The sequence below is a fragment of the Taudactylus pleione genome, unplaced genomic scaffold (genome assembly GCF_031769625.1).
Source record: "Taudactylus pleione unplaced genomic scaffold, aTauple2 ptg000092l, whole genome shotgun sequence".
Taxonomy (NCBI): domain Eukaryota; kingdom Metazoa; phylum Chordata; class Amphibia; order Anura; family Myobatrachidae; genus Taudactylus; species Taudactylus pleione.
In genome coordinates this window covers 7,966,005-7,985,632 of record NW_028284494.1, presented here as the reverse complement: position 1 = coordinate 7,985,632, position 19,628 = coordinate 7,966,005, and the positions used below count along the sequence as shown (strand labels likewise).

The 19,628-nt window shown below is 46.2% G+C and overlaps 1 protein-coding gene across 1 annotated transcript in view; it reads left to right on the top strand.

Moving 5' to 3' along the window:
- The first annotated feature begins 572 nt into the window (after positions 1-572).
- Positions 573-19,628, top strand: part of LOC148527161 (granzyme A-like) — a 52,759-nt gene continuing 33,703 nt past the window's right edge. The window contains exons 1-3 of the mRNA XM_088469418.1: positions 573-643; positions 5,093-5,234; positions 10,519-10,660. Coding sequence (XP_088325544.1) covers positions 589-643; positions 5,093-5,234; positions 10,519-10,660 — 339 coding nt within the window. The 5' untranslated portion in view covers positions 573-588. The remainder of the gene's footprint in view (positions 644-5,092; positions 5,235-10,518; positions 10,661-19,628) is intronic.

Below are 19,628 nucleotides of genomic sequence, written 5' to 3'. Positions count from 1 at the left end.
ACAAAACCCAGAACCCAAAACACGGAAGGGTGGTTTTGGCAAAACCAATCCAGATCCAAAACACAAAGAAAGATCCAGATCCAAAACCAAAACACAAAACACGAAAAGTGGCCGGTGCACACCCCTAGTTCATATATGGATTATAAGAGACATGTGGTGTAGAGTTATTGCATATAAGGGTCATGTGCAGGGACCTTATGACATAAAACTGGCATTTGGAGAAGTGTGATGGCATATAAGAGGCATGTGGAGGGGTCTAATGGCATAAAAAGGACATCTGGAAGGGTTAGATTGCTTTTTTTTAATGAAAATATGTATGATATACACACTGTATATTTCATAAACAAACAAAAGCATTTATTATATACAGTAGATGACTGCATTTAAAAAGAAACAAATAATTTCTACTTTCATACAGATGGTGTATTATCCTTTTGAATAATAGTGGGTGGTGTATTATCCCTTTGAGTAAGGATGATACATTGAATACTGACTGAAAGTGAAACCACTCCCTCTACTTATAGCAGATAAAACTCTGGGTGTGTAGTCTGCATGTGTCTTTGCCCAGGCAGGAGAGCTGATGTGAATATGATTCTCTTCTGGATCCAACATCTTCTAGTAGCGTTTCTGCTCCTACAGAAATGTAAGTTACAGGTGACTTTACATCACTTAATGATGGATATTGATAGTTCTTAGTTCAATATATTTTTTAAGGTTAATATGAATTTGCACTTATTAATAACACTGTCAAGACACAATATTCTTTAGTGTAAACAACACTTCATTATAATATTACATTGTGTTCCAGTAGCGTAATGGGACTTTCATATTTACTACTAAAACTTTCAACCTATAACTCTATGTTTTCTCTACATTGTCATGTCGTGTACATGTACATTTACTACTAATATTTACTACTAACACTACTAAGACTTTCAACCAACAACTGTAAACTTTCTTTAAGTTATCATAGTGCATATATATGTATATACTAGCTGAAGTACCCAGGGTTGCCCGAGTTTAATTCTTCAAGTTATTAAGTTATCAATGAGTTGGATGTAACTGTTAACATTTTAAAAATAATTAGCAGCTTAGCATGTCTTCCAACACACCCATGAGGAAGGTTCTGCCCGGCGCACTCTACTGTGAGGTCTGACCGAGACCCTAACCACTCCATTAGGCATCCCAGATCAATTGCTACCCTCTGTGAAGTTTTCATCCATATCCATATCCATCCAGTGGAAGGCTCCTAGTATGTCTTCTGGGATCCAATGTTACCACTCTCAGAATTTTTCATCCAAATCCATCCAGTAGAAGGCTCAGGACAGGCTCTCCTGGTCAAAGTTCTGCCCAGCCTACACCAATGGGAGGACCGACCAGGATCCTAAACCCCCTAAAACCTGGCCAGGGTCCAACTGGACCACCTCGCATTGGTTTCATCCCAATCTGTGCAGGGGTGTATGAATATATAGCTGGACATTTAATTTTATTCTTTGTTCTTAGGAATGGGTGTGTAATATATATATATATATATATATATATATATATGTATGTCCAAGGGTGCCGCACTCAGAGCATTATCATAAGTAAACTACAGGCACACAGATTGAAGCAGACCTGTGTGCCTGTAGTTTACTTATGATAATGCTCTGAGTGCCGCACCCTTAGACCTATGTGTTGCTTTTTTGCATAATGGAAGCACCGAGCAAAGTTTTGCGGATTATGTATTGACCGTATGCACTATATATATATATATATATATATATATACACACACAAATTATGCCATGCCATTACTTACCTAAACGTACAGGTTGATACAAGACTTATTGCGCCTCAGTTGCGTATTTTATTAATTTCTGAAATTATTTCTTTAAGTTCTTCTTGTATCTAAAAATCTGAATTGAGAATGATACAAAATTGAGTATCATCTGAAAAAAGCAATGTATACATATTTAATATACACAAAAACATAAAGGGCCTGATTCTGAGTTGGATGGACACAAGACAATCGCAACAGCGCGAACAGCTGCAACACGCAAATTTACTATCTTATGCTATTTCCATCCGTAGCCAGAACCAACATCCTTGACTGACAATTATTTTTGTCAAAACCGCACAGAAACTAATTAAGTTTAAAGAGTATTTTTTAAAATATATTTAAATATTTTATTTAAAAAAAAAATTACCCAGGGGGTGTTATACACCCTCCCAACCCCTGTGTCCATAGGACCCCACTGAAATGTAATTTCCCACCCTCCATCAAAAATATCCCCCCCAGTGTAAAAAACAATGCCCAGCAATATTAACCTCCACCCCCCTAGTGGTAATGGGACAGATGTATAAAAAAATGCAAAAAGATCCAGTTTCTTTCCGTCAGACATCATGTATTTTCAGCAAAAATGGGAATTGTGATCATTTTTGCATTTTAGTTTTCGAATTAAATATTGGGAAAACAACTGTATACAGGTTGAGTCTCCCATATCCAAATATTCCAAAATACGGAATATTCCGATACTCTGGTCCCAATCATTTTGGATATGTGAGACTCAACCTGTAGTTGATTTTTTCATATTCAGATAAAAAAAATAACAACTGCGTATGCTGTGTTTCAGTTTTGGACATGCGCAGTGAATGGAAGTTGGCATTCTGCGTGATTGACAAGTGGAACTTTAGTGGTTCTTCAAAATAAAGGAATTCCTTGTTACTAGATATCCCCTCCACTTTAGTTTCTCCTGACTTTACCTCCAAAAAACTTCTCCATCTCTTCCATGGGTCTCATATATATATATATATTGTTACACAGTCAGATTAGGGGTCCCTCTCCTGGGTAGAGGTCTCCTTCCTTACACACACAGCAGCTGGGAAACAGTATGCCAGTCTGGATTCGAGAACAAGCTGGTCGGCGCCAGTCTTTAATGTACAACGTCAGAAATAACATAAAGAAAACATAAACATAAATCCTAGCCCTGTCGGGGCTCTAACTTCACAAGTGGTTCCCTCACTACCAGAACCTGACAGGGCCTAATGCCCTCACCAGCAACAAAAGCACAGCACAACACTCACGGATAGATTTTCAAGTGTCTCTGAGCAAACTCCCTGTCTGCTCTCCCAGGTGAGACACTCAGCCCTAAACACACTAGGCTTATATTGGCCACTCTCAGGTGGAAACCCTAACAAGCCTGTTACCAGGCTGCGAGAACCGTCCTGCCTCTTTCTGAGTCCCGTTTTTTGGAGGGAAAAATCCGAACTCGGCGTGCAAACTCGAACCTATCCGAGCCTGCACATCCCTAGAATAAACAGATTATAACTTCACGTGGCCAGTGATGCAATTAAAATGCAGAAATGTACATATATTCTGACGAAGCCACTGATCGGAAAAGGGGGAGAAAGCGTGAAGTCACATCTGCGGACGCTGTTTAGCACATTTTTGCATCCAGCCACACAACCTAGAGATTGGTGCAGCCGGGGACCACGTTTCTGGAGTTGTAGTAAAACTGCCTATAAGTGGGAAGCTGGCCGGCTGTGAGTGGAGCAGCTGAGTCTGTGAAACGGAGACTGGGTCCCCACGTTCAGCAGTTTATACTGCAAATATAAGCTGATTGCTAATTTGCACATGGGACTGTTCTCCCTAAGCTGTGGGCTCTGTTATCAAGCAGCTGGGAAGTAAGAATAAGAACCTGTTTATGTATTTATAGTACTGCGCTGCCCTCCTGTGGCATTGCATAATAGGATCTCCAGCAGCCAGGAGGTGAGGATTACAGCAGTGTGTATTTATTTACTGGGACATCAGCAAATTAACCAGTCCATAAGTAATACTAACAAGCTAATTACTAACAGCTTCTACTAATACATTGTTGGACTCTGGCCCTGATTCAGACCCGCTCGCTAGACGCTCGCTGGGTTTGTGGGCGGTTTTTATTTATTTATTTTTCACCAGCCACTCTCTAAGCTGTGGGAGACCACCCACAGCTTGTGCGAGCTGCCAGGAGACCATCACAATAATCGCGACCATCGGCCTTGCGAGAAGACCCTACAATCGGCTCTTGGATGCCACACGGCCGCGTGGACTTCCTACTCTAATAGAGCAGGAAGTCCACTACTGACATCAGTAGTGATATCAGTAAGACCTCCCAACAAACGCCAGGCGTTCCTAAGCGCTCGTGAGCGGCTCTGAATCAGGGCCTCTGTGTGAACTGGGCCTATCTACAATTTGCTTTTTAAAAATAATCTATTTACTAAGTGAGTTTTTAGAAGTGGAGATGTTGCCCATAGCAACTAATCAGATTGTACTTAACCATACCTCCCAACATTACTGAATATAAAAGTGGGGCATATCGAGCACGACCAAAAAAGGAGGCGGAGCCTAGCGGCAAGGGGCGAGCTTATCGCGAGTGGGCGAAAAACGGGACTGTCCTGCCCAAAGCGGGACAGTTGGGAGGCATGCTTAACATTTAACTAGCACCTTCTAGAAGATAATAGCTAGAATCTGATTGGTTGCTATTTGCAACATCTCCACTTCTAAAAACTCTCACTTAAATTTACCCCAAAATCATTAATGGACTAATTACAGTATTGATTTCTACATATGGACTGGTACTAGCAACACTGAAATAATCAATTCATTACTGTTGTAATTGAATCGATATATGGTTGCTATACATGTATTTTTGCATTTTAACTGAATCTCTGGCTGTGAGTAGTTATAATGTATTTTAATTGTGGTTTTCAATTGTGTTATTATAACTTATTAAATTGTTATCTGGATCCAGCGCTCCTCTGTTTGTTCTATTGTTACCTCGTGGCGAGCGTTCCAGTAATCTCTCTGATTGGGCCAACAGTTTCCAGTTTAAATATCAATCAAAATCGATCAACATTTTAGTAAATGTGTGATTTAGCCCCAGGAACACTTCGATGTTGATTTTAAAACCTAATTTTCAGGGGGGGGGGGGGGGGTTACCGCATTTCTGCTCTTAGTACATCCCACCCACTTTCATGTAAGCCCTTAGTTACCATAATTTTTAGGGGAAAAAAACTCTGGCTACTTTGCATCTTATGTTATTCCTGTACGTTTTTTCTTTATCTCTCTGCAGGTGAATGTGTTAAAATCATAGGTGGGAGAGAAGCTGCTCCTCATTCTAGACCGTACATGGCTCTATTGAAAACAGGGGGATTCTCGTGTGGAGGAACTTTAATAAAAGATAACTGGGTGCTAACAGCAGCTCACTGTGTAGTGTAAGTATTTATTAGTTTGAAGATTAAAATTACCAGTAAGTGCATCACATTTTACACAGGGGTATGCAAGAGCAGTGGTGTCATTAGAACGGTGCGGACCCCACTGTCACCATCTGAGGGGGTGACACCAAAATAGCAGAGCTGCTCTACTATGCCCTGAGAGGTTGGGGGGATGCCCAGCAGCTTCCAATGCACTTGGCAAGCCGCCAGCATGACATGAACGGGGGCGTGTCATGCGGTTATGCCCTCAAAACAGCATTGAACAGTAGGCGGATTCAAAGCACTGCACGGATCAGTGTACCATAATGTAAAACCAGCCCCGGACTATACAGGAAGGGAAATGAGTTGTGTAACTGTATTTGTTTTTATTTGCTTGCAACATAAAATAGAAACGGTCAGGTACCCATTTAGTATGATTACTATACTTGTAATTATTACAGTACAACCATGCCTGCTTCAGCTTTATACTTAACTTACAGGTACTTTTGTTAATATGGGGTCTATTCATTATCATATAAAATTAGGTTTAGAAATCGCATTGAGGGCCTGATTCAGACCCGCTCGCAAGCACATAGCGCTCGCAAGTGGGTCAATGGTGGCCCAGTGTGCACGCGCATGCGCGAGCCCCATAGCGAGTGAGACCTTCACTCGCTCCGGGGCTTGCAACAAAACGGGGTGGCTGTCGATGTTGATCGACAGCTCACCACATTTTGTAGGCAGATAGGGGGGTGGCTGCACAAACGGAGGCATTCCCGAAGGAATGCCTGCTGTTTGTGGGCGGCCCTACTGACATCACTCATGATGTCAGTAGTGGCATTCCTGCTGTATTAGAGCAGGAAGTCCACTCGGCATTGCAAGTGCTGAGACCCTACCTTAGGGTCTACTCGCATTGCCGATGGTCGTGATAATCCACCCATAGCTTAGCGAGCGGGCAGGAGGAAGAAAAAAAACGCCCTGATTCAGAGCGATCGCTCGCAAACAGCGAGCGGCTCTGAATCAGGCCCTGAGTTCTACCTAATTACTGGAGGAATTCATCATTCCTGCTCTCCATAAGTATCTCTTCTGAAAAGCTGGCATTTTTGTGATGACAGTTTTAAGTAATATAGATACTTTTCCTTGTCTGCTCCTGTATCACCGCAGCTGTAATCAGTTCTGCGCATGCGCCGCTTCCAAGAAAAACAAACCTAAAAGCTATTTTCTAGAAAAAACGGCGCATAAATGTAATGTAAATTAAACAAAAAAAAGGAAAACCAACATATATAAATGTATCAATTAATAATAAATAAATAAATACTGTGTGAGCGATCTATACAAAAATTTACATAACAAGTTTAATAAACATAATATGCAATCTAAATGTTATAACAAACACAAACATATGGTTATAATATAGGCCCTCATTCAGACCAGCTCGCAAGCGCTATGCGCTCACAAGCGGGTTGATTGTTGGGCAGTGCGCGCACAAGCCCCGAAGCGAGTGAGAAATTCACTCTCTCCGGGGATCGCTACAAACGGGGCGGCTGTCGATGTTGATCAACAGCTCGCCCCCTTTTGTAGGCGGGTTGGGGGGTGGCTGGCCAAATGGAGACGTTCCCGAAGGAACGCCTGCCATTTGGGGGCGGCCCTACTGACATCACTCGTGATGTCAGGAGTGAGCTTCCTGCTCTATTAGAGCAGGAAGCTCACTGGGGCTTGCAGCAGACGAGACCCTACTGCAAGGGTCTGGTCGCAAGCCCGATGGTCGCGATGGTTGCGACCATCACCTGGCCGCTCGCTAAGGCAGCTTTGCGAGCGGCCAGGAGGCTGGCTTTTAAAAAAAAGTGGCTGCCCTCATTCAGAGCAAGCGCTCGGTTTTTGAGAGCGGCTCTGAATGAGGGCTATAGTTTTAAGAAGAAATTATGTAGAATGAGTATTTTAAAACACCAGAGATATAGAACAATCCCTCTTTTGCAAAAGCATTGTGAATAGTCAATGGAGGCTCCAAATAAAATTACCGGGTGCCTGCTCAGTCCAATAGGTGCAGTAGTAAAGATCCAGCAAGGTTAGAATAGCCTGCAGCCCGAGCGGGCCCTCCAGCCGCAGCATCAGCCCTGACCATTAGTCAGTCCAGGCCAGGGATCCCTGAGGAGTTGCTGACCCCCCCCCCCAATATAGGGATCACCTTCTCCAGGGCACCCCGGGCCTAGGCTGATAGCCCAGGGCTATCCCCACCACCCCTGGGCGGTGGGTAGCGGGTTGATTGCGTTTTGTGTTGTGTAAAATTAAGATTGTTCATCATTGTCATTACAGTGGAACTACAGGTCCCAGCCAGCCTCCATCGCATGCTGGTACTTGGAGAACCACAAGTACCAGCATGCGGGACATTAAGGGCCCACTGGTACCTGTACTTCACCTATAATTAAATGGTTAAATAAACACACAACACACCTGTAAAGTAAAGCTTAATTACATACATACATACATACATACATACACATAAATACTCACCTGGTTCCTGATGTTCACGTCCACTTGTCATTGTAAAGTATCCAAAGGGAATAACCTGTAAAAAAGATTCAATACTCACCTTTCTGTCCCACGACGTTCTCCGCAGAATTCCAAGATGGGCACCGATACAGTGTAACAGCATGTTACTACATGCTCTTTCTCTGCGCTACTGTCTGCTCGTGGGAACGAGCAGACTTCGGTAGCGTGCTGCCGGCCAATCAGCGGCGGCTTACATTAGCGGCCAATTATTGGCTGGGACCCACGTGGGCTTAGCCAATGAGCGGCTCCTCCATGTGGGTCTCAGCCAATGAGCGGCCGCTAATGTAAGCCGCTGCTGATTGGCCGGCGGCCCACGACTGAAGTCTGCTCGTTCCCACAAGCAGACAGTAGCGCAGTGTAACACCATGCAGAAGCTTGCTTTTACACTGTATCAGGGGCCCGTATTGGATTTCTACGGAGAACGTCTTGGGACAGAGAGGTGAGTGTTGGATCTTTTTTTACAGATACTTCCAAATAAATACTTAACGATGACAAGTCCACGTGAACATCTTGAACCAGGTGAGTATGTATGTGTATGTATGTATGTAATAAAGCTTTATTTTACAGGTGTGTTGTGTGTTTATTTAACCATTTCATCACAGCTGAAGTACAGGGACCAGTGGGCCCTTAATGCCCTGCATGCTGGTATTTGTGGTTCTCCAAGTACCAGCATGCCGGGGAGGCTGGCTGGGACCTGTACTTCCACTTTAAAGACAATGATGATCAATCTTAATTTTACACAACACCAAACACTATCAACCCCCCACCCACTGCCCAGGGGTGGCGGGGATAGCTCTGGGCTTTCAGCCTAGGCCAGGGGTGCCCTGGAGAGGGTGACCCCTTTATTGGGGGGGTCACCAACTCCTCAGGGATCCCTGGCCTGGGCTGACTAGTGGTCAGGGCTGATGCTGCGGCTGGGGGGCCCGGTGAAAGAGCACCCCTGGCTGTGGCATCAGTCCCCCATTAGAAAGGGTCCAGGGCTGGTTTTAAATATACGGGGAACCTCATGTAATTTTTTTTTCTCCGTATATTGAAAACCAGCTCTGTCCCTGCTGCCTTGTGCTGGTTCTTAAAATACAGTGAAACACTACACATTTCTTTCACTGTATTTTTAAGAACCTGGACAGGGTGGCTAGCCCAGGGCTGGTTAGTGTTTTGGGGGGGACCTCATGTCATTTTGTTTTTTAAAAATGTATCTATTTTTTACTAGGTTTAAAACACAAGCAGCAAGCACATATCTCACTGATGGGTGCCGGACTGTAGATAGACAGTAATTAGTTAGACAATGTCTAGATCGACCCCAGTTGTTAGACAGTCAATAGATCGACAGGTACAAAAGGTCGACAGGTACAAAAGGTCGACACACTAAAGGTCGACATGTAAGAAGGTCGACGGGTACAAATGATCGACAGGGTCAAAAGGTCGACATGAAAATGGTAGACACAAAAATGATCAACTTTTTTTTTAGGTTTAGGGTTAGGCACTTAAGATGAGCCAGTGTCCAACGTCATTCCCTAGCATCCAACGTCATTCCCTACCATCCAAGTGGGCATGGAGGGGGAATAAATCCATGTGGCGAGCGACGCGAGCCACCGTGTCCGCAGCATGGCGAGTGAGGAGAGCCCGCAAGGGGCAGAATGGTATTTATGCAAAAAATGTTTTTAAAAATGTGTCGACCATTTTCGTGTCGACCTTTTCCATGCCGACCTTTTGACTCTGTCGACCATTTGTACCTGTCGACCTTCTTACATGTCGACCTGTATGGTGTCGACCTTTTGTACCTGTCGATCTATTGACTGTCTAACAACTGGGGTAGATCTAGACATTGTCTAACTAATTTTTGTCTATCTCTTATACCACACCCTCACTGATATGTGCTGGCTGCTAGGTCGGGAGAGATTTGCAGAGAGAAAATATTGCAATCTCGGGTGATTAATCTCCTGCAAAACGAGTTACTCGGGAGAGATATCTTGTTCTGCTTCACCATCGGCAAACTCGTTTAGCTTCAAATCGCCTGTTGGTAAATTTGGTAAAAGAAAAGGGATTAAATAACCCGAATTTTGGTGAATTTCAGCGAGTTAAATCACTTTGAAAATCGGGACCATCTCGAATCTTAGTAAATTTACCCATAAAACTTGTTTTAGCACTGCACCAATAAGGGTCAGACAGACTCTTATTGGCTGCTGCACCCAGGGCCGGTGCTGGGCTGGAGATCACTCATGAGCTCCACCTTCCGGCTCCCGCAGTGGGTGAAGGAAGAGACGTCATGACATTTCTCCCATAGTGCCGGGGGGGACCGGAGGAGCGGACGTAGGCAGAGGCAGGAGTGAGGGTTCGGGTAAGTATAATTATGTGTGGCTGTATGTTTTATATGTACGGAGCACTACTACTGGGGGCACTGTATAAGGGGTACTACTGGGGGCACTGTATAAGGGGCACTACTGGGGGAACTGTATAATGGGCACTACTGGGGCACTGCATAAGAGGCACTACTGGGGGAACTGCAAAAGGGGCACTACTACTGGGGGCACTGCATAATGTGCACTATAACAGGGGGCACTGCATATGGGGCACTACTACTGGGGGCATTGCATAAGTGGCACTACTACTGGAGGCACTGCATAAGTGGCACTACTACTGGGGGCATTAAGGTGCATATGGAATGGAAAGGAATGTTCCCAGAGTGACGAGAAATGTACAGTAACACCATATTCTGAAAATACATAATATTTTTCTATTTCTTCTTTCCTTCTCTAAGTAATGCTGCTACTGAAGTTCATCTTGGTGTCCATTCTGTATCACGTCGAGATTCATTTTTCCAGCAACATTTTGTCTCAAGGTGGATTAAACACTATTATTACAATACAAAAACATTGGACAATGACATCCAGCTAGTACAGGTAAGAATAATCCAGTGTACATCTATTGAGAGTCATTATTTTGGGCCTGATTCAGAGATGGGCGCTAATCCCGTTGCGTTTGCAATTCCGTATGCATTGGTTCTGTGAAAATACGCAAATGATGCCTCCGCAGGAATTTTTACAGAGATGCCCACAGGCGGCGTCTTAAATCTGCAGCTACAAAGATGGACCATCGGTCGCACATTTGATCTTCTGATCAGCCACTGATGGTATAATATCGATGGCTGAGCCCGATGGTGAAACACAAATGCTTTTTAAACAGGCACTGACTGTCCATGTGCAAAACCATTGATGGTTTGTGTTCAATAGTTTAAAACCAGCAACAATCGTTGGCAGAGCTGTTGATGATCACCAGTAGAGTGACCTGCTATTTGATGTTTTGTGACTGTTAAACCTGTGGAACTACAAGTGCTGGATAAACTACATTTCCCAGGAAGCATTGCAAGCCTGCAGGAGAGGATAGGAGAGTTAATTATTTGTGATGGCGCTACACAAAGCCAGAAAGACAAGGGCCCTCATTCAGAGCCGCTCGCTAGCGGCAGTACGCTCGTTCCGAGCGATGTTCGCACATCTGCGCATGCGTACGGATTTTAGTACGCATGCGCGAACCAGTCAGTGCGGCCGAAAATCGTTTGTACGCTATATAGCGAGTGCCTGCTTTTTTGAGTGACAGAATGAGGCGTATGTGGGTGGTAACAGGGGAAGGTGCTTGAAAACGGGGAGTGGAGATCCGAACGCAGGCGTGCTTAAAGGTCAAAACGGGCGTTTTAAGAGAGTGCATAATTAATACATCAGCGTCATTGCCTACGTCACTTGGTTTTTTTTAACTCAGAACTGCTCGCAAAATAGCGGTTGAAAACACCAACCACAAGAATAGCGAGCAGTTCATACGCTGTACGATGTACTCGATTAATCTAATAAATAGCGGACATGACGTATGGTGCGTGCGGCCAGGGGGCGTTTTTATCAAATAAACGAGCGTATGTTTTGCTCGCTCGTTCAGACTTAGAGGTGTGAACAGACTGCAATTTGAGAACGGATCATTTGAATAGCCACCCCTTGTTTTTGAACGAACGACCGCAAATAGCGAACGGCTCTGAATCAGGCCCAAGGAGTGAGAGATAGTTATGGCCATTGATGGTCGATGGTTTAAAAGCATTAGTATATAACTATCGATGGCTAAAAGCTGCGCATGCACAGACCTTGGCCATCGGACCTGCGGCGCCAGTGTTTTTAGCATCAGTGCTGCGACATCAATGGCAAAAACACCTGTTATCAGCCATAGACCATCAATGGTTACAAAACTTTGAGTAGTGTCAATATCTGCACTGCAGTCACAATCCTTTGAAGTTGAGGGTATATCAGAGTGTGAGGTAAAATTCCCTTCAAGCTAATTGGAGGGTATAGGCAGTATTAGTAAGCCTCCCGATTACCAGTCTCCATAGTATTTTGCAAACGTACAGCATGTGTAGATGACCAGCTTGCCATGTGCATGATAGTATGAAGAGGTAAGACTTTGAAGCAGTTTTAAAGGCAGCACCACCCAGTAAATAAAGCCCCTTAGATTGAGAAATAGTAATACTAGCCGCTACCATGTAACAAACTGCATCCAGTAGGCATAGAGGGTTTAGCTGTACAGTGAGGTTTTCTACAGGTGACAAATAATTTCAGTATATTTTAACTAGGGATGTGCAGGCTCGGATTAGTTAGGATTTTCCCACCAAAAATCATGTTTCAGAAAGAGGCAAAATGTCATCTTTCATGGACAAACATCATCTTTCTTGGACTTTTGTCCAGGAATGATGATGTTTGTCCATGTAAGATGACATTTTGCCCTTTTGTGAGACACAATTTTTGGCACCAAAATCCTCACTAATCCGAGCCTGCGCATCCCTAATTTTAACAAGAGTGGTAAGAGCGAGGTGAGCAGACAGTGGCATCATGAAAGGGGGGTGTGTGTGGGGGTGCGGCCATACCTGGGTGTCACCTTTGAGGGGGGTGACACCAAAATGCCGGCTCCTCTGCAGTGACAGGCAGGGCTGCCATCAGAAATCGTGGGGCCCGGTACTGACAAACCCCCTGGGGGATGGCGCAGAGGTGGGTGGAGCTGTGTATAATGTGGGTGGAGCTACACAGGGGGGGTCAGCCGTCAATAGTGCATGACCCAGTTTAAAAATTCTCAAAGTTTGGGGTGGGGAAGGCAGGATGGGAGTGGGTGGCACAGGGCTGGGAAGGCTGGACTGGGAGGGCACAGGGAAAGTTGGACTGGGGGTGCACAAGGCAGGGAAGGCTGGACCTTAATTGGGGGGGGCACAAGGTAGGGAAAGCTGGCTGGACTAGGGGGGGCAGGGAAGGCTGGGTACACTAGGGGGGAGGCACAGGTCAGAGAAGGTTGGACTGGGGTGGGGGACAGGGCAGGGAAGACTGGCTGGATTAGAGGGGGCACAGGGCAGGGAAGGCTTGCTAGACTAGGGGAGCATGGGGCAGGGAAGGCTGGCTGGACTGGCTGGAATAGGGGGGCACAGGGCAGGGAAGGCTGGCGAGACTAGGGGAGCATGTTGCAGGGAAGGCTGGCTGGACTAGGGGAGCATGGGGCAGGGAAGGCTGGCTGGAGTAGAGGGTTAGGGCAGGGAAGGTTTGCTGGTTTCTTGCAGCAGGTGGAGGGGCACAGGGCAGGGATTCCTCCTACCTTGTTTCTTCAGAGGGCCCGGGCCGGGAGACAGCAGTGCAGAATATATGAATCAGCAGCCGGGTAGACACAGCGCAGCCAGCAGTAATTGAAATATGATGATTCCCGCGAGCCAATCACAGCTTGCGGACCGACAGCCAATCAGGAGCGGCTGCAATGGCTGCTCCTGATTGGCTGCCGGTCCGCGAGCTATAAATTCTTGCGGCCGGCACCATATATCAAATACCGCCGGTGGCGCTGTGTCTTCCCGGCTGCTGATTCATATATTCTGCACTGCTGTCTCCCGGGCCCCCGCTCTCTCCGGGCCCGGGACTCTGGGCCCGGCAGTCCCCCCCTGACGGTGGCCCTGGTGACAGGAGTCGGGTGCTGCAGTCAGTGTGACATTCTCATGCAGCACCCAACTCCTGTCATAGTAGAGGAGCCAACAATGCTGACAGCCCAGTCTCAGGGGGCAGCCCTGCATCTCCGGCAATGCTGGGCTGCCCCCAGAGTGAAGTCATCGGGATCCCCCGCGAGGCCATGCCCCTTTATTTTAGGCCATGCCCACTTTTCAGACGCGCCACTGCCATGCAGGGATAGTAAGAGTGCACACCGGATGTCACCAGACTCGGTGACACCTCTGTAAGTAGAAAATTGGAGACAATGTAAAAGTTTGATTCTTTATCATCTTTAACTATGTCTGATGCTAATAAAGAATTCTACATAAGAGATGTTTCGGTATGAGCCTTGAGAATAATTTGGTACACTTCCGGGGGTTGAGAAACCATGGGTATGGGAAACTTAATAAGGAAATTATCTCTCTGTTGGCAATGTGTGCACAGGTGGTGGTTTTAGTGAAATGTACACACCAGGGGATTGCAAGATGACCCAAGAGCCAGTCCAGTGTAGCTTACCCAGACAGTGTGGTTTATTATGCACTGCAAAGATCTAGCTGCACATCGAGTGATCTGCAGTTATACATGTAGGTGATGGTCATTCATATACACTGAATGACCATCATCTTCTAGGCAGCGGTGGGCCGGGGGTCGTGCCCTGACCCCCTCCCCGCTGCTGTTGCTGTATGTGTTTGGGCGATCGGCTGATCACACTTGCCGATGGACAGATATGTCTGCAGATATATCTGTCCATTGGCTGTGCAGCACAGCCAACGCGATATGTCTGTGAACGACGTCGTTCACAGATCACCAGCCGATGACTGTCTCAGATATGCGGTAGTGGGTGCAGGTGCTGGAACAGCGGTCAATGTGCGCTGTAACAGTACTGACGGTCAACCAGAGGAGCCATATTGATGGCTGCGCAGTAGCACTCTCCACTTCTAACAAGCTCAGCCAGCTGCGAGCCTTCTGCATGAGGGGGGATGCTGTTGCTGGTCCAGCCGGCAAGGCCCCACACCTGCACAATGGATCTGGTAGGCGCCGGAACCCATGTGGGGCTGCCTGAAAGGCAGAGCAGCGCCTTCCATTGGAAGATGCTCTTGGCTGATCGCAGCCCGGACTGACAGTCCCAGGGGGAGAAAACACCTCTCTCTGGGGATGCAAGGCCTATGTGTGACTGGCAGGTAGCGCTTCCAATGGGAAGCCACAGCAAAGTCACAGTGTAGACAATGCAGTCACGGAATGCAACTGGCTCACTGAAGTGGCGGATCTTACTGGGGGTGGCTGCAGCCCTGCAACCCCTAGGTAAAATCTGCCACTTAGCTCAATTCCTCTTCTTACAAATGCTAAAGCTAAAAGGGTATCCAGCGTCTTAGGGCTCTATTTATTAAAATTATTTTTACTAAAATAAAGTGAAAAAGGGTGTTTTAACACCCTTTTCACATTATTTTAGTATCACCTATAGTTATTACAGGGCAATTGGAGTAGAATTCGTAAAATTCTACTCCAACCCCTAAGTATCACTTATTTTTAGTAAAGCAGATCGCATTTCCCATAACTGTAATGGGAAATGTGATCCGACCATAGTTACTAAAAATAAAATGTGAAAAAATATCAGGGAAAGCCCTGTGATAATAATGTCACCTGGAGGTGGCGTTATCCAGGGTCTTCCCCGGTTACCGGACTCCTGGCCTGCTCTAACGGGGAGAGCAGAGACGGGAGTCAGTCCCAGTTGTAAATAGACCGCAAGCTGATCACTGTAAAAAAACCTAAAAAAAAATAGTAAAAAAAAAATGACTTACCTGACTCCAGGGACCGGTGATTGGGCCTCCGGTGATGACTCCCCTCCGGTCTCCCACAGAGCACTGCTGCCCGGTCATCAGGTGATCGAGCCCCAGTGCAGTATGGGAGATCACCTGACCTGAGGAATGGAGAAAATCACCGTAGGCCTGGAGCATGCAGGTAAGTGTAAGTAAGGGAGAGGGGGGTCGCGGGGGGGAGGGGAGGTCGCGGGGGGTCCGCGATCATGGGGGGTGGGGCTTAGCACCGGGGGTGTGGCTTAGCGCCGGAGGGGGGGTAGCACCGGCGACTGGTCGGCGCATGCGCGGGCACTTGATCACGGTATTTTTTGAAAAAATACCGTGATAAGGCTCCAAAGGGGATTCGCAGGGACAGAGCTTTATCACAAGCTCTGTCCCTGCAAGGGATTTGTAGTAAATCCCTGTGATATTGCCTGAATTCGAATGCGAATTCACTCGGTAATATCACACTACAATCTGCATTACAAATGCGGATTGTAGTAAATAGAGCCCTTAGAAATATACATAATGGGCCAAATGAAATGGGATGAGAGTTTAGAAAATGTGATAGTTTAGCAGTAATCTCTCACATTGGTTCAGATTTATCTTCAAAATGGGAAAACATCTGGATGAGAGTTTAAATCATGGGAGTTTGCATGTTCTCAGACTCTATTACTTTAACCCCATTACATTTAGCGCAGTGTCTGATAAAGAAGTCAAGGTAGCCAAGTAGAGGAAAGGGAATCTGCCAGTTAGTTAATATTACCAGGCAGGTCTATTGCTTTAGCATACAACTGATTCAGTTGTATGCAAACTCAATGGTTTGCTTACAAGTCCTGTGGTGGCCGATTGACGCATGCACAAAATCTGTACAGTGATTGCGATATTGTTCAGAGTACTCCCTAGGCCACAAGATGATTGACATGCTGCGGCTGTTTGGGGGTGGGGGTGGGGACAGTGACCATTTTACAAAACTGGGGTGATGCAGCAGCGATGCAAATAGCGTACAACTCTGATTTAGGCCCTGTGTTACTTTCTATGGTCTCCTGCCAAATGTCCAAAGCTTCCATGCAAAGCAATATTTCCCCCATTCTGATTATGTAGGACATAGCTGTCATAGGGTGTTATTTACTAATGTGCAGGGGTCAGGATGCGGCCTGGGATCGGCCACTACTCTTACCTTTGCCGGCGTCTTCAAGCTCCCAAGTGTTCGGACATAGTAACCGGTAGTGGCTGAGTAGAACCAGAGTCTGCTAGAACCTTCGTGTGCGTGTCTTGGTTGCCACGAGTGTAGACTTGGGCACCGCCATGTTGTTTCGTGTCATCTGATTGGTATCCTCCACTGGTAACCTGCGGTCGGTCAGCTGCTTTCTTCGGCCAATGACTAGCTACATAGGGTTATTTCAATTTGACTCTTGGAACAGGAAGTTGCCTGTGCAACTTTGCTTCACTAGTGTTCATCCTAGGTTCCACACTGTTTTCTAGTGTTCACTTTCTAGTTGGGATTCCTTGTGTTACCCATCGCTATTCAGCATCTGGATACCCAGAAACCTATCCTCGCTGTATGGCGTCAAATATACCACAGCTATACCTAATGCTATTCAGCATCTGGATACCCAGAAACCTATCCTTGCTATATGGCGTCAAATACACCAGAGCTATACCTATCGCTATTCAGCATCTGGATACCCAGCAACCAATCCTTGCTATACAGCATCAAAATCACCAGAGCAGTACCGATCGTTATTCAGCATCTGCCTCATCATTGCTGATACTCCTTGTTATTCCTCCAGTACATTCCTAGCTCTGTCCTTGTCTTTATACTTTTCTCAGATACCTACTCTGGAGGCACCGACCTGTTCACTTGGTGCAGCGAATCAAGTGGATTAGACTCCGCGCCTCAGAGAAGATCTCATCAACATCTGAGAGTAGCCTATGAGGAAGACTTATATATTGCTTCCCCGTCTTCTACTACCAGTTCACCCTAGCCCCCCGACCACTGACTACAAAGCAGAGGACAATCTATACCAGGGCCTGACAGTTTGCACAGGCCAAATGGAAGCCGCCGGGTCGCAGGGTAAAGGAGTCCTCCAGATTCTACTGTCTCTTCTGGAGGCACAAGAGGCAACCCAGCAACATATGGGACAACATCTTCAGGACGTCTCTCATCAACTTGCTTCTATTCAAAACTTGCTCACTGCCTGGATTCCTTCTCAAGCTTCTTCTGTTAATCCTCCGGGAGTTCCGGTACTCCCCAAATCTCACCTTCACTTGGTCCACCCTAACCATTTTGATGGCAAGCCTAAGAATTGTAGGGGTTTTATCAAGCAATGCGAAATTCAATTTAGAATACTTGCTGCAAAATTTTCCCACTCCAAGGTCTAGAATAGCTTACATTATTTATTTGTTTACTGGTGCTGCATTGGATTGGGTGTCGCCCTTATGGGAGCGGGCAGATCCATTGGTGTCCAACTACGACAAATTTATTAAAGCTTTCAAGCATAAATTCTGTGATAGGATCACTGGTAAAATGGTCTGTGGCAGGTACATTTGTCCCAGATTCCTGTCTTTTGTGTTTTAAACCCCCAGGAGAAAGTCTGCAGTGTAGCAGGCTTGAGTTTCGGCTTTTTGAAAAGCCGGTTTGGGACCTGGGGGTTGTGGGTGAGAGGAGAGGGAGGGCTCCACCCACGGCCACTCCAGGTTTTGGTTCTCGCAGCCTGGTATCAGGCTTGTTAGTTTTCCACCTGAGAGTGGCCAATATAAGCCTAGTGTGTTTAGGGCTGATTGTCTCACCTGGGAGAGCAGACAAGGAGTTTGCTCAGAGACACTTGGATACCTAACTGTGAGTGTTGTGCTGTGCTTTTGATGCTGGCGAGGGCATTAGGCCCTGCCAGGTTCTGGTAGTGAGGGAACTACCTGTGAAGTTAGTGCCCCGACAGGGCTAGGATTTATATTTATGTTTTCTTTATGTTTCTGACATTGTACAATAAAGACTGGCGCCGACCAGCTTGTACTTGCATCCAGACTGGTGTGCTGCTTCCCTGCTGCTGTGTGTGTGTGTGTAAGGAAGGAGTCCTCTACCCAGGAGAGGGACCCCTAACCTGTGTCACAATTTGTTGAGCCAGGCAGATCAATTTCAGCTTCCTCAGATCTTCTACAGCTTCAACAGTATTCTCGTAATGTAGGCCAATTTGTAGTAACATTCCACATGACCGCAGTACAATGGAACGATGCTGTCAGGTTTGGATTATTTTTTTAACCCAGGGTGGATGCAGAAGAAAAAACTGGAATGGGTTTGCAGTATTGAAATGTAGCAGGTTTAATAGGAGTATTATAATTCATGAAATGGTGATAGATATATGAACTGGCAGAAATAACCAAGTCCAAGTGATGTGTGGCTGAAAACAAATGTCTTGGCAGGAAAACCAAGTCCAGTTAGTAAGGCTGGAAACAGATATCAGGCAGAGAAAACAAAGTAATGGAGTGGATTCTGAGTCCGGAGAGCTGGAGGGTACACAAACCTTGGGGTGAGTAACGGGGTATAGCAGGGGAGATGCGGGTATCTGGGAACAGCCTGTGATAGAGACAGAGCAGGAGACAGAGCACTGCTGGGACTGAAAATATCACACTGAGCTAAGGAGCACAGAGAACTCTCACACAGCTTGCGCTGTGTATACGTTGCACTGGCAACTAGAGGATGTGCTGAACACCCTTAAGTACCATGGAAAATTGCATGATAGGCTACTGAGAGTAAACACAAGATGCTCCAACCTGATTAGCCCATTAAGGTCACATGCCCAAAACCAAAATGGCAGCGCCCAGCAATCCCCAGTGTGGCAGCACTGCCAGTCTTACCTGTCACCACATGGCTTGTACCCCTCAGACATCCACACGCACATCGCGCCAACCTCCAGCCACCAGCACCCCCACCGGTAGGGCCGCGCCAAAGCACCTGCACAGGCAGAGACCGTGACTCACCAGGTACAACAACTCTGATCTTGACAGATGCAGCCCTCAGAGCAGCCTTCTTGCATGGTCTGTCCAAAATAATGAAGGAATGAACTGGCTTCAAGAGATCTACCTGA